The 15,103-nt window shown below is 45.0% G+C and overlaps 1 protein-coding gene across 1 annotated transcript in view; it reads left to right on the top strand.

Annotated features, from left to right (window-relative positions):
- The first annotated feature begins 712 nt into the window (after nucleotides 1–712).
- The window catches only part of RYR3 (ryanodine receptor 3), a 143,613-nt gene continuing 129,222 nt past the window's right edge, over nucleotides 713–15,103 (top strand). The window contains 7 exon segments of the mRNA XM_014588380.1: nucleotides 713–768; nucleotides 1,619–1,709; nucleotides 3,305–3,445; nucleotides 4,620–4,783; nucleotides 7,358–7,436; nucleotides 12,331–12,420; nucleotides 13,373–13,519. Coding sequence (XP_014443866.1) covers nucleotides 713–768; nucleotides 1,619–1,709; nucleotides 3,305–3,445; nucleotides 4,620–4,783; nucleotides 7,358–7,436; nucleotides 12,331–12,420; nucleotides 13,373–13,519 — 768 coding nt within the window.

Raw genomic sequence — 15,103 nt, 5'->3', positions numbered from 1 at the left:
CCGAACTTATGAACCAAATTATGTGTATGTGTGCACTTTTCTCTGGAAAAAAAAAATCCATAGACTACACTGAGTTTTTAGAAGGTTTGGCTCAAATAACAAAATCCAAATCGGTATTGTTTCTCCTTTCTCTGTCTTGAAATGTATTTGTGTCAAATATCAAGGCCGTATATTTTCTACCTAGATATATTATTTTTGATTAGTGATTGCATTTGCCTTCCAAAGAAGTTATTTTGACGATAAAGACTTAATCTCCCCTGAAAAAAAAATTATCCAATAGTAAGAATTTCACCAACCAAAATCTTAACCTAGAGAGCCTTAAAATTCCCTTCAAATCACACCAGTAGGTGGCCTCAGATTCCACCGATGTAGCTTCTCCCTCGCAGGGATCAAGAGGACCAGCGGTCCTTAGCTATAAAATTAGCTGCACCTTCTGTCTGTTATATCCTTACAGATAATTACTGAACATATTTTGAGTATGCATAGAACATTTTGTCACATGCTGATTAGAATTTAACCTTAGGTATTCCAGTTTACTTCCAAATGTCCCTTTTTCTGAATTTTAACTATAGTCTGTTGTTAAGTTTATTTGTGAGAGAGAAACTAGAGACCTCAATAGAGGCCTTTCCCCAACCTTCCCAGCCAGCCAGCGTCACTGGTACGCCTGACCTGCCCTGCATGCTTGTCAATCGGGGCTCCAGACTCTGATCTTATGGTCTCCAGCATCATAGAGCTTCACGCTATCGCTGTTCAACCACATCTGGGCTTGTACTCAGTTGTAAAGTGTTTTAGAATCAGCTGTCATTTGTTTAAGTTCTGTGTTTTTTTTTTTTATTTATTTATTTTTTTTGAGAGGTTTTTTCGCTATAGGGCGCGTGCGCTCGCCAGACAGACAGAGAGAGAGAGACATAGAGACAGAAAGCGAGAAATCACCCCCCAGGGGGGATGGTCACGCCGCAATCCCTTCTCCTCCATTCTCCTCTCGGGATCTAGGGCACGTACGCACACGCGCCCGGCGTGAGTTTTAAGCCACCGGGTCCGGGATGCGAACCGCGGTCGACTACGTGGGAGTCCAGCGACATAGCCATTACGCTAACTGCTGGTTCCCTAAGTTCTGTGTTTTGAGAGTGCATTGTTTTTTAGTGAGAAACAGATAGGGCTTATTAACTGTTGATGATGACATGTATAGTATTCTCAACTGGATTGGTCTGAGAAGTATTTCATGATGGGCAAAGTATTTTTACAAGCAAAATGAAAAATAGCAATTGACTGTTTTAAAAAATAATTAGAATAATAAAAATAATGATTGGGGAAAACATAGGAAAGATATTGAATGTTGAAGTGGGGAGATTAATGTCTCTGTACTGACGGACATGCATGGCATTCCCCTTTGAAAAAACAATGTAATACACTGTAAAGTTATATGTAATCCAATGTAATATAAAGAAGATTATGATGATGATAATAAAAAAATTAAAAAAATTTTAAAAATTTTTAAAAAAGAGTGCATTGTTTTGAGACTCAGCTGTAATAAATGCTTAGGGTTGAATTTCTTTCCTTCCTCTGTTATTTTCTTTCTTATTTCCTTTCACTTTGTCTTTCTGATTCCATCCTGCAGCCACCTGAGGCCTTCCATGTTACAACAACTCCTACGACGTCTCGTTTTTGATGTGCCACAACTCAATGAATACTGCAAGATGCCTCTTAAGGTAAACATCACTGTGTTACAGGGATATCGTCCATGGCACAGACTTGCCTTGTATAATGTGATGTCTTCATGTTCTGGGGAGCAAAACACTCCCCAGACTGTTTTGTTCCACTGATAGTCCGCTAACAAGACACGGCCCTCAAAATCAAACCCCCTCCTGAATGTCCAGGTGGAAGAGAAGATTTGCTAGGGTCACTAACTGCTTCAATTTTCCTTAATTGCGTTGCAATGACTACTTGTTATTTATCAGAGGTTAGTAATGGGACTTGGCTTTTGTGCTTTTCTTCTCTAATTAGGTTTTCAGAATGTTTTCAATCTCAAAAAGTTTTGAAAGCCCTGTGACGTTTTATTTAAAGGGGCTAAAATGTCCCTTTCTATTCTTTACCATTTGTGCTGGGGTTTTTGTTTGTTTGTTTTTGTAACCTGTTTTTCTTTGTTTTCTACTTTTTTCCTCTTTCTTGATTAATTAAAAGGCTACACAACCCACTGTTTTTTGTCTCATTCCTGATATTCTCATAAATGTTAATATCTTAGCACGAGTACTGCATGCATCTGGGCCCAACGTGGAGGGCCCCAGAATCAGAACGCTGCCCACAAGTGCAGTGTTTCTCTCTTTACGGTGGAGGCACCTGCGTATGAAAAGTGTCGTCAATGACCAGCCATACCTGGAAATTCTGCCTGGTGATTTTAACAAAACCGTTCCTCCTTTTCAGAAATAGGCCAAGCAAGGATTTCAAGAAGCGTTTTACTGGGATAACGAGAATTCCCAGAAGCCTTTAGTTCAATCCCGTCTCCATAGCAGAAAACAGCTTGTATGTTCTCAGAGAGTTTACCCCTGCAAGAGTTAATTCTTCTCTCTAAGCCTAACAGCCCCAGTTTTAAACTAGAGAAGTACTGTAGCCGAAAACGAGTTTGTGCAGCTGATATGGGCACTGCTGCGTCTGCAGGCATCTGCTCTCAGCTGGGTGCTGGCTCCAAAAAGGCATACCACTCAGGGAGCTCACTTTCCCCGCTTACTATCAGAGAGATTTTTATTTGAGGATGCGAATCCCACCTGCTGGGACGGAACTTTAGCAGTGTGCTGCTGCCCTCTGTTGGCCAGATGTGGAACTGCTGTAACATCACCGAGGAGTGTAGCTTGACAAAGGCAAGGCAGACATGGGTTATACTCAACCTAGAGAAACTCTTCAGAGCCACGGCTGGATGCTCACCATCCCTTCCCTGTTTTAGCATCTTCCTCAATTATATTCAGAGGTCTCAGAAAAAATGTATTTCACCCCTCACTGGCTAGAATAGCGTAGTAGTTTCTCCTCTGAAGTGGAAACCGTTCGTCTCTGTTTTCTAGTAACTGTGAAGGGCACATCCAGAGGCACAGAAATGATCAGGCAGACTCAGCTCAGGCCAGAGCTCATTAGGCACAAGAACAGACCATTCCTAGCACTACTTGAGGGCCCCTTTGCAGACAGTCCAAGTGTGTCAAATGTTGGCTTCATTTCCATGCTCTCTGCTTACTATTTTATTCTCTCTTGCTTGTTTGATGCCTGTGGATTTTCTCTACCCCATCCCACTGGTGCCATATGGTTCTGAACCTCCCAGCTTCTGACAAATCACTATGAACAGTGCTGGAAGTATTACTGTCTGCCTTCAGGATGGGGGAGCTACGGTCTGGCTGTGGAGGAAGAACTGCACCTAACAGAGAAGCTCTTCTGGGGGATTTTTGACTCCCTTTCCCATAAGGTAATGATGGTGCTTCTGAGCAAAGCGCAGGACCTCAATAACCCAGGCACCTGTGAACAATAATGGCTAACATCTGTCTGCTAATAACTGTGCCAGGTACTTTACAAGTCTTCACTTTACAGGGAAAGAAAAGTCTCAGAGCAGTTGAGTAACTTAACAGATAATACAAACATAGTACACGGGAAAGTGATTATAACAGGAGATTCAATATATATATATATATATATTTCCCAGTTTCTTTCTTGATGAGTTCTCTCCCCATGCCTTCCCCTGACCTGGTAGGGCTCCTGCTAGCCAGCTTTCAGTAGGCTAAGCCAAGAGGAAAAGTCCTAACATCTGCTTTGATGGGACACATGACTTACAGAAGACTTTGAGCCATTTGGAGGAAGGGTCTGCACTTCACAGTCACTTGAAGGAGGTCCAGTGAGAACTCAGAGCCTCCGAATCCCAAGCCTTATTGAACAGTCCAAAATAGCGCTCCAACTCCCACTTCGCTCCACTTGCCATAACCCAGGTTTTACATTTGTGAGGTCACCAGTTTTAAAGGTAGAAAATTAGTAGCTCTTAGAGAAATTAGTGGGTTCGTAGAGAAATCTGGAGCATATGTTTAGCCTATTCACTACACTTAATTTTTCTTTACCCCAGATTTTTTTGGTGTAGAGTAAGCAAGTCAGAAACTATTCCTAACTCCATGATAGCTGACCAAGTTCACTTCTGGTGAGGTTAAGAGAGAACAAATGTGATACCGAGCAGTCTACAGGTTGTCTCAGCATAGGACCCATATCAACTACTATGGAGCTTGGCAAGGCTCTCTCCAGTCACAAACTGGGTTGATTTCTAGAACCTTCCTTGAAAGAAAGTTTATAGGCCTTTCTGGCTGGCGGGGAGGGGGAAACTTAGATACTCTTGAAAGTAACTATTTGGGAGCCTTGACTTGAACCTGGACTTCAGGTTTTTCACAAATGGTGACTTGAGGGTTTTACAGCTTGTCATTTCATCCTCCAAGGATACCTCACTTCCCACTGGAGAGCATTAAAGAGGTTACACATGCCTCCTTTTGGTTAACCTGGACAAATGCACATACTGTATTTTTATTTTCAGCTGACTGGCGAATCGTTGTCTGGCAGCCATGGTTCACATGTCCCCATTAATGTGTCTTTGCTCTCCCACACAGAAATATGACCCAGATCTTTTCCGAATGGCCTTGCCTTGTCTCAGTGCTATCGCTGGGGCCTTGCCACCAGATTACTTGGACACCAGAATCTCAGCCACGTTGGAGAAACAGGTCTCAGTGGATGCAGATGGCAATTTTGACCCCAAACCTATCAACACCATGAAGTGAGTCCAGAATCTTCTCTAAGCTGATGCTGTGCTTTGTCCAGTAGCTACCGTTTTCCTTTTAGAAGGTAGTAAGAAATGTAAACTTCTCCTATTCCCCTCCTGCCAGCGCTATCTATCCTTTCCCCTGACACTCAAGGCACATTAAGCACAAGGTTTAATCCATCCATAGCTGATTATAGACCGCATTATATTCTGGGCATTTGAGGAGGGTAGAGTTGGTTTATTTATTATAAGAGATGGATACTCCCGTAAATAGATGTCACCCGAGGCATTGAGAGAACCACCCTGACAAATGATGCAATTAATTTATTAATGAGTTTTTTTGACAGTGTTCGCTTTTTGTGAATTAGGCCTGTACAGTTCTAATAGCATCGTACATCACAACAACTGCATAACCAACACTCAGCTGAGCTCTAGCGAGGCTGTGGGTATGATGGCAGAGCACCTTGGATGCATTTTTGCAAAACAGAGACCTCTTTGTCATGCCAAGGGGTGCTGGGACTTTAGGGTAACCCTATAAGAGACCTTTTAATTTTTCCTTGCAACTCTCCAGAATCTCTCACTGGGGTTGGTTAGGCCATGGAGGTATGTTTATCTCTTGGGCAAAACATTGCTCATTTTTGGTTCACAGCAATTCTGCCCCAGTTATGATGGTGGGTCATAAGGTACACAGTCTTCATCTCTAGGTACATTTTATTTTTATTTTTATTTTTAAGTTGCCAGAGGGCACATGTTCTTGTCACAGAAGGGGGGGAGAGGGAGACAGCACTCCCCAGTGGTGTGGCCATGCTACGATTCCTTTTTCTCCATCTCTCCATCCCATTGGAACCTCGGATACATGCACACATATACCTGGTGTGCTCCTCAAGCATCTGGAGCTGGAATTTAAGCCCTAGTCAGCCATGTGGGATCTTGCTTCCCCTAACCACCAGGCTATGGGGCCGGCCCTACAAGTGCATTTAAACAAAGATGGAGAGCACCAAAGTTGCTTCAGAGCAAGCAAGAAAAATAAGACTGATCTTGTATGAGTTCCTTAGACTTGTGATTAGTGGCCATTGTTCTTAAAGCAGAGCCTGAAGCCTTCCCAGGGAGCTGTCAGCTTTAATAACATATGAAACGTATTTTTGGAATAATTAAGTACAGGTACTTTAGAACTTTGAGCTAAGAGGATGGTGGGAAACACATTGGACCTGCTCTGTGGAAGAGGTTAAGGGGTATGGTGCCAAAGAGAAGGTAGGTGTTGACATTAGAGAAGGTTGCCCTTAAAAATGTAAGTGGAAGGCTATTGGATAGAAGACACGGGGAGTAATGGCTCAGATGCCTTTGTAAACATGTAAGACATCATCATACCCTAGCAAGTATGTGTTAGTGATGAGTGATTCAACATTATTTTGAGTTCTGATTTCTTCAGATAGACTTTATTATTTATTTATTTTGGAGAGGTTTTTGCTATAGGGTGTGTGTGTTCACCAGAAAGACAGAGAGAGAAACAGAAAGCAAGAAATCACCCCCAGGGGGGATGGCCACGCCGCAGTCCCTTCTCCTCCATTCTCCTCTCTGGATTTTGGGCACGCACGCACACGAGCTCAGTGTGAGTTTAAGCCACCGGGTCCGGAACTCAACCTCAGTCGACTACATGGGAGTCCAGCAACATAGCCATTACACTAACTGCTGGTCCCCATCCACAGATAGACTTCTGGCATCAGCATGGTTCTCTGAGTAATATAAGGAATGGACACTAACTCTGGCTAATTTAAAGAGAAAAGCACATTATTACAAATTAAAATTAAAAACACATTATTATCGAAGGCTGGAGAAAGATTGACTGAGCAGGTCTCAGCAAAGACAGGTGCCAGGAAAGGCCTGGCCTCAAAGCATGGTGACCAAATGGATACTCCTCGGTGTCCCCGCTGAGTGAATCACCTTGAAGAGTGTGCCGCCCTCCTCTCTCTCTACTCAAGATACTCTCTCCCGCTCCTGGGACAGTGAGTCTGATTTCCTGAGTCATATACTCATCCTTGGTGCCACTTCACATTATACACATGCAGTCCTGGAAGACTCCACGATGCGAAGGGAGATGGAGGCACCATTACCCACAGAAGGGACAGGAGCTGCTGAGCAGACAGAAATGACAGGTGGCTATTGTACTCAAATTCTAGTATTTAGCCAAGAGCCACTGAGCCCAAAAAGGTGGACAACTACTATTCTGCCATGTGCCTGTTTCTCTCATTCCCCAGCTGAAAGCTGTAGGGTAAGAGGTCAGTTTCTCTGAGTGATGTCCAGCCTGGACAGGGCTGGCCCAGAAGCCCAAGTGCAGGCGAGCCCAGAGCAGCTGGAGGGGGGCCACCTGTGCAGCAGAGGCCTCTGCAGAGACATCTGCGATTTAAGTTGGGAGTGTGTCTGTGACCGCACCCTGGTTATGCTGCTGCTCCTGCTCAGTGATACGGCTGCATCTACAGCAGCCTCAGCTTCAGCATAACCTGGTCCACTGAATCTAACTTCTGACCCCATCTTCTACTATATCCGGCTGCAGTGCTCAGGGAGGTTGTAATTTTTTTTTCCTCGTTTCAGTTTTTCCTTGCCTGAAAAATTGGAATACATCGTCACCAAGTATGCTGAGCATTCACATGATAAATGGGCCTGTGACAAGGTAGGGATTATCATCCAACTGACAATTGTCAGGAGGAAAAAACAGCCCAAGAACATTAACGGGGCCAATCCTGGAAATCTGCCTGATTTGTCTAAGTGACAGACTCACCATGCCAAGAGCATTCATTATTTCTGAGCAGCAGTTTTCCAGGATTGTTGGAGGTCGGAGAAATAGGCGGTGGCAGCTGCTGGTGCTGCTTTTGTATTTCTCAAGAAGATGATCGATTTAGGAAGTGTCAGCCCCTTTCTTAACATTGCGTTTCCTGGACTTTGTGCCCAAACACATGCTTGTGTGTATTTGATGTAACCATTTCAGGAGGGTGGGGAAACTTTAATTGTTTTCCTTGAATACTACATTGGAAAAGAGAAATTGAAAGCCTTGCCCTTGTATTTTGCTAGGGAGCTGAATTTTATTCTAAGGAGGATACACAGTCATCTTCCTGTGGTAGGCAGCACTAGAGCTGCAGACACTCCCTTATTAATAACGTGTCCATCTGGTGTTTAAAATTCCTCACCACATGAGGTCAGGCTGCTTAATAAGTTTAATTGTTCTGTCAGCCCTTTAATGCTGGCCGGCAACGTGGGAAGACTGTGCCAAAGACATCCGGGATTCCCCGTGGGTAGCCAGTTAAGGATAGGGGGCCTTTGCTCAGCTGCAGCTCACAGCTTCTAACAGCAGACCCATCTTCACAGTGCAGCCACAGAAAACCACCTCCATACAATACACCTTCAGATAGGCGACATTGGAAGCATCAGTGTAGCCCCTGTATTGATCTTAGCCTTTCCTGAGTCCCTCTTCAGAGCTGATGGTGACAGCACCTATGGTCACTGTAGAATGGGCTGATACGTCCTGATCCCTAGAGCAGGGCTTGGCAGGCCTTTTACTGTAAAGGACCAAATAGTAAATATTCGAGGCCTCGTGGGCCAGTCCCCAGCACAACTACTTGTCTCTGCTGTAAGCACAAAAGCAGTCTAGACAACATGGAAACAAAGAGGGTACCTATGTTCTGATACAACATCATTCATTTAACAAACAAAAAGTGGCCAGATCTATTGGGCCCAACAGCCATAGTTTCCCTGCACTCACTCTAGAGCATCTGTGTAGCCAAAGCACTCTCTCCCTGTGGCCATCGGCCTGCCCATGAGTGGGGAGGAGAGGTGCCACTGCGAGCCCAGCCCAGCAGCCAAGCCAGCCCCAAACCATGTGGTGTTTACCTCCCGCGTCTCTCCCAAGTTTGTATGGCTCTCTCTCTCTCTGGGCTATGGCTTTAGTCCTAACCAGTCTGCCCAGAGCATTTTCTCCGGTCTGTTCTTCATGGCAAGCAACAGTTTCAATATGCAGATTTGGTCCTGTTCTACCACTGTGCCTTCTACATGGCGTTTTCTCTTGATGAAAATTCTTTTGTAGCTTCTAGGTTCAAAATCTTAATATGACCAGGTAGTTACTACCCAGTCTGACCTCTGCTACTGTCTCTGGCCTCCTCTCTCCCTGCACCCCTGTCCTCCAGCCATGTCCCCTTCTTTCATTCTCTCTCTCTCTCTCACACACACACACACATTTATACACTCACACACACACTCACACACACACACACTCACACACTTTGTGTGCCTGAATGCTGCCTCTGTCTGAGCCACTTACCTGTCTGTACCTACACAGGCACACGCCAGTCACCAACTCATCCTATAAATATTTATCCAAATGTGAATTCCCAGGGTGGTGTTTCCCCAGCCTTTGCAGATATAGGCCCCCTTATTCTCCCTTTATATTATATTCAGCGCAGTTTCTTAGCGTTGTATTCATAACAGTTACACATTCATACACTTATCCCACTTACCAAGTGTACACTTACTCGTGGTTATTTGATTAGTCTCTCTGCCACTAGACTGTAAGCTTCCTGAGAGCAACGATGTGTGTTTGCCCACCATCGCCAGCTGGGCACTGATTAGGAAGAAAAAGCATCTTTTATCTCCCTGAAAGAACCTCACCATCTGTGGAAGATACAAAGTAGGGGGCCAGTGCTGTGGTGGGAATTTCCCACCACATCCATTCACTATCCACTGTTCCATTCATTCAGAGAAACTAAGGGCACAGGTCTGGGTCACATAGCAAGGCTCTTTGAGCACCAACAATATTTGAACTAAGAACATTTCTACAGAAAGAGAACATTTAATTACTCTCTAAACCTGTCCTGGGCCCCAGGAGTGCTTCTAGAGCTGTTGACATCTACAGCACATGCTAAAGGATGGGTGGAAGTCGTTTGTCCTAGGGAAGCCAGTGCTTTGCAGGTGCTAACCCAGAGAGGTGAGAGTTTGGTGGCTTTAGGAAACCATCGTTCTGTATAGCTGGAACATGGACTCGGGCAGGGAAAGGGCCAACGGAGAGTCTGGAGGGGTCAGCAAGGTCTTGTCTATTAGGTTAGAGATCATGTAACAAAGTTAGGGTTTACTGTGATGGCTACTGACAGCCAGAAAACGTTAAAGAAATAGAGTACTCTGAGTGATTTTGAGAATATCGCCTGACAGTACAGAAAATGAGTCCGTGTTCAGAGGGCAAAGCCAGAACTGAAGAGACCATTAAAGACCACTATTACAGTAATCCTGGCCAGAGCAGATGGCGGCCTGAGCAGTTTAGCCCGGGAAGCTGTAGAGAAACTAGCAAATGTGTTGGTCTGGGAGGCAGAGCAGCTGTGAGAAGGTGCAGGGAAGCGGTGTCAGGGACTCTCCCCATGTCGCTGTCTGAAAAAGCAAGCATAAGCTGGGGGCATGTACTGAGACCTGGGAAGCTACGAGGAAGAGACATGTGGAGAGGTAAACTGCCAGGCTCTATTGATAAGCTGGGGGCATGTACTGAGACCTGGGAACCTACGAGGAAGAGACATGTGGAGGCTCTATTTCAGACATGTCAAGAGGTACCTATGGAACGTCCAAACAGAGCTTAGGTAGGACTGGAAGGTAGAAGGAAGCTCTGGGCTGGAAATACTGACTTGACATTGGTCCTTTATCTCTGATAACTAAGACCATGGACCTATGGATCACCTGGACCCCTTATTCTCCCTTTATATTATATTCAGCGCAGTTTCTTAGCGTTGTATTCATAACAGTTACACATTCATACACTTATCCCACTTACCAAGTGTACACTTACTCGTGGTTATTTGATTAGTCTCTCTGCCACTAGACTGTAAGCTTCCTGAGAGCAACGATGTGTGTTTGCCCACCATCGCCAGCTGGGCACTGATTAGGAAGAAAAAGCATCTTTTATCTCCCTGAAAGAACCTCACCATCTGTGGAAGATACAAAGTAGGGGGCCAGTGCTGTGGTGGGAATTTCCCACCACATCCATTCACTATCCACTGTTCCATTCATTCAGAGAAACTAAGGGCACAGGTCTGGGTCACATAGCAAGGCTCTTTGAGCACCAACAATATTTGAACTAAGAACATTTCTACAGAAAGAGAACATTTAATTACTCTCTAAACCTGTCCTGGGCCCCAGGAGTGCTTCTAGAGCTGTTGACATCTACAGCACATGCTAAAGGATGGGTGGAAGTCGTTTGTCCTAGGGAAGCCAGTGCTTTGCAGGTGCTAACCCAGAGAGGTGAGAGTTTGGTGGCTTTAGGAAACCATCGTTCTGTATAGCTGGAACATGGACTCGGGCAGGGAAAGGGCCAACGGAGAGTCTGGAGGGGTCAGCAAGGTCTTGTCTATTAGGTTAGAGATCATGTAACAAAGTTAGGGTTTACTGTGATGGCTACTGACAGCCAGAAAACGTTAAAGAAATAGAGTACTCTGAGTGATTTTGAGAATATCGCCTGACAGTACAGAAAATGAGTCCGTGTTCAGAGGGCAAAGCCAGAACTGAAGAGACCATTAAAGACCACTATTACAGTAATCCTGGCCAGAGCAGATGGCGGCCTGAGCAGTTTAGCCCGGGAAGCTGTAGAGAAACTAGCAAATGTGTTGGTCTGGGAGGCAGAGCAGCTGTGAGAAGGTGCAGGGAAGCGGTGTCAGGGACTCTCCCCATGTCGCTGTCTTAAAAAGCAAGCATAAGCTGGGGGCATGTACTGAGACCTGGGAACCTACGAGGAAGAGACATGTGGAGGCTCTATTTCAGACATGTCAAGAGGTACCTATGGAACGTCCAAACAGAGCTTAGGTAGGACTGGAAGTTAGAAGGAAGCTCTGGGCTGGAAATACTGACTTGACATTGGTCCTTTATCTCTGATAACTAAGACCATGGACCTATGGATCACCTGGAGGGGTGTGTCTCTGAGAAGAGACAGAAACTTAGGAAAAAGACACATTTAATGTAAGGTTTGGGAGATCAGGAACTGCTCTCTCTGTATCCCCAGAGAGAGCAGAGGGACAGGGCCTGGCGTACTGCAGAAGACATTCGACCAACACGTATCCAGTGACCTTTACAGGCCTTACACTTCTGTGACTCTAGGAAGCATACGGCACTCCAGTTTTGCCCTGGGGCTGGCAGACAAGGGGTACAAACCCACCAGCTTCCTCTATGCACTGGGCAGTCCTGTCCTCACATGCTTTTCAGCCCTGACCCTTAGTCTTCCTCTAAGTGCGATACCCTGACATGAGGAGTGTCATTCTCAGGGTCTTTAGAAAACTCTTCTGTTTCAAATGGGCCTGAAACACAAGTGAGAAAGTAGAAAGGACAGCAGCCAAAACAAGAAGGAATGAAGGAGCAGAGTTCACAAGTTAGAAGGCAGAGGGCCTGACAGCTTTAGAGGCTCCATTAGACATTTTTGAGGTAATTTCCAAGCTCTGTCACTATCCATTATTCCATGCATTCAGAGAAAATAGAAGCAGGGATCTGGGTCACATAGCAAGGCTCTTTGAGTACCGACAATATTTGAACTAAGGACATTTCTGCAGAGTCAGAGTGGATGGAAATATGGGATTTCTCTGGATGAAAATGTGAAGACCCATCCACTGATAAGACCTTTCAAGACATTGACGGAGAAGGTAAGGAATTGGCCTTCGTTATGCTCGGTGTGGCTATGCTGTTTCCTTCCTTGGGAATGGTATCCCACAGTCAGAGAAGTTCAGGACACATCACTCCCAAGTCCTTAGAGACTTTCTAAGACGCTGCACACGGCTCAGGAGTTGCAGTGGTCAACAGACACAAGATCCGTATCCAAGAGCCCAAGAGCCCAGCCTCACGCTCTCCCCTGGCTTGGAGAGTTCACTGGTGATAGAAACACTGTTCTGCTTTATAGGCTAGACCAAAATGCATTTGCATTTCTGCAACTGATCTAGAAAGAATTCTGTTAGATTGTTGAGGTACAGTGAGAAGAAAGCAGTGAATTGCTGGAGAAAGTTCACGCAGAAATGATTTATACATGGAAGATACCTGGAGTGCAGAAAGAGTCCTCAAGGACTGATCAACTGGTTTCTTGCCCCTCCCCCTTAAAAAAAAAAGGTTAAAAAATTTGCTTAAAATGAATTCTGAATACCTGTCTTAAGTCAGTAAGATTTCTTTGTAAGCTATAGGCTTAGTGTCATACGTAAAAAATAGCACACATATCTTTGAATGTATATTGACCACCTATGAAACATGCATAGATCAAAAGAAATCTCTAAGAATTCTGTTTCCCAAGCATACAGGAGAGCTGTGTGCAGATGCATTTTGACAGTAACCCATCTTAAACAGCTGCTAGAACTGTAGCAGTAACTTTCCTGTTCCACTTTATGCACAAAACGTGAATAATGTCATCAATGATGTCTGGTACACTCCTTCTGAAGGCAGGAGACTTTAGAAAGACTGAAATGATACAATGAGTATCTGGACCTCGTTAAAGGAGACTAGAGCTCATGTTCACCCCAGCTGAGGTGGGATCCAGCTTCCATGGGGAGATGGGCTGGCTTACCAGTGCTGGGGTATCTTCTATAAAGTTCTTCTCAAATTTTCTTCCAGGAGAAAGAAATTTATCGCTGGCCTGCCAGAGAATCCCTGAAAACCATGCTGGCTGTGGGCTGGACTGTAGAAAGGACCAAAGAGGGAGAAGCTTTGGTTCAACAGCGGGAAAATGAAAAGCTTCGGAGCTTGTCCCAAGCCAGCCAGGTATGACAGCCACACCCCACACGCAGCCACGACACTGGGCAGGTAGCGCCCACGGAGAATCTGGGAAGCTCTTCTAGAGGCCTATTCTTTGCATTGTTAACAGAAAAAAACTGAGACTGGGGGATTCACCAAAAAAATAGAGGTTATTTTATAAAATTCACAATTCTGGTGGCCTGGAAGTCAAGAGGCATCACAAAGTGGTGGAAGGCAGAGCAGTGTGGGCTCATCTATGGAGCCGCCTTCTCTCTCGTTCTGGTTTCATTCCCTATGCTTATAAACTCCACCAGAACTTAGTCATGGAGGTCCTGCCCTAATGACAAGTCATACCCACAAAGCCCCACTCTGGGACACTATGAAGGAATTGAGTTTTCACTTAACACCGTTTTTCTTTCTTTAATTTTCTTCTTTTTCGTCTTCCTCCTCCTCGCTTCTTCCTCCCCCTCCCTTCCTCTTCCTCCTTCCTTCCTCCTCCCTTCTTCCTCCTCTTTTCCTCCTCCTTCCTTTCTTCCTCTTCTTCTTTTTCCTCCTTCCTTCTTCCTCTTCCTTCCTTCCTCCTCTTTCTCCTCCCTTCCTCCTCCTTCTTTCCTCCTCTTCCCTTCCTCCTCCTCCCTTCTTCCTCCTCCTCCCTCTTCCTCCTCCTCCCTTCTTCCTCCTCTTTCCTTCTTCCTCCTCCTCCACCCTCCCTCCTCCTCCCTTCTTCCTCCTCTTCCTCCCTTCTTCCTCCTCCTCCCTTCTTCTCCTTCACATTCAATCACTGTATCTCTTACAGCATACAAAATGAATGTTCCCAACATGAATTCACTGCATATTAATTCATTCAAAGATATTACTACGTACATTACCATCAATGGATAGTTTTCCATTTTTGTGTCTGTTAAATACTCTGCTTTTTATCCCTCGATTCCATCTTTCCCACCCCATCTCCCACCCTCCTCCCACAGTGTCTCTAGTTTTCACAGCTGCTCTTTGCTTTTATATCTTCTAATTTTTCAGTTTCTGCTATTTGGTATATATTAAATGGAGACGTACAATGCCTCTCTTTCCTAGTCTGGCTTGCTTCACTAATCATACCAGGTTAGTGCAGACACTTTCAGGACAGCATAACTGTCTTCCACATTCCCTAAAGTGCAGAACATACTACCCTCCAGAGAGTTAAAGAGAAAGAATGCCCAGAACATGTCACCACCAAGACACCGACACTAAGGAGGACCTCATTGTACAGAGGCCACAGGGATAGTCTCAGCAGAATCAATGAATCATCCAAGAATGGAAGACTTTGCACTTCTTCCAAGGATGTCATAATGAGTGTTGATGCAATAAAATGGAAAACAACCAGCAAATTACTGTATCAAAACTCCCAAATAAAACAGCTAGGAGAGAATCTGTGAAACTTGGCTCCTGGGTGTAGATGCTCGGCTGGTCCTGTAAGTCCCCCAGAACATAAGGGTAGCTTGCATATCCCATCATGGCTTACTTGAGTGCCCATGATGGTGCAAACAACCAACCAATGCAGGATACAGGGACCTAAAACCAAGGGGGTGAAACTAAAAAGCCCTAAGCTGCCTCCTCCTATCCCTCCTCTTC

Source organism: Tupaia chinensis, unplaced genomic scaffold, assembly GCF_000334495.1.
Source record: "Tupaia chinensis unplaced genomic scaffold, TupChi_1.0 Scaffold000037_21, whole genome shotgun sequence".
NCBI classification, from domain to species: domain Eukaryota; kingdom Metazoa; phylum Chordata; class Mammalia; order Scandentia; family Tupaiidae; genus Tupaia; species Tupaia belangeri.
The sequence above is the reverse complement of the archived record's forward strand: the minus strand, read 5'-3'. Positions and strand labels throughout refer to the sequence as shown.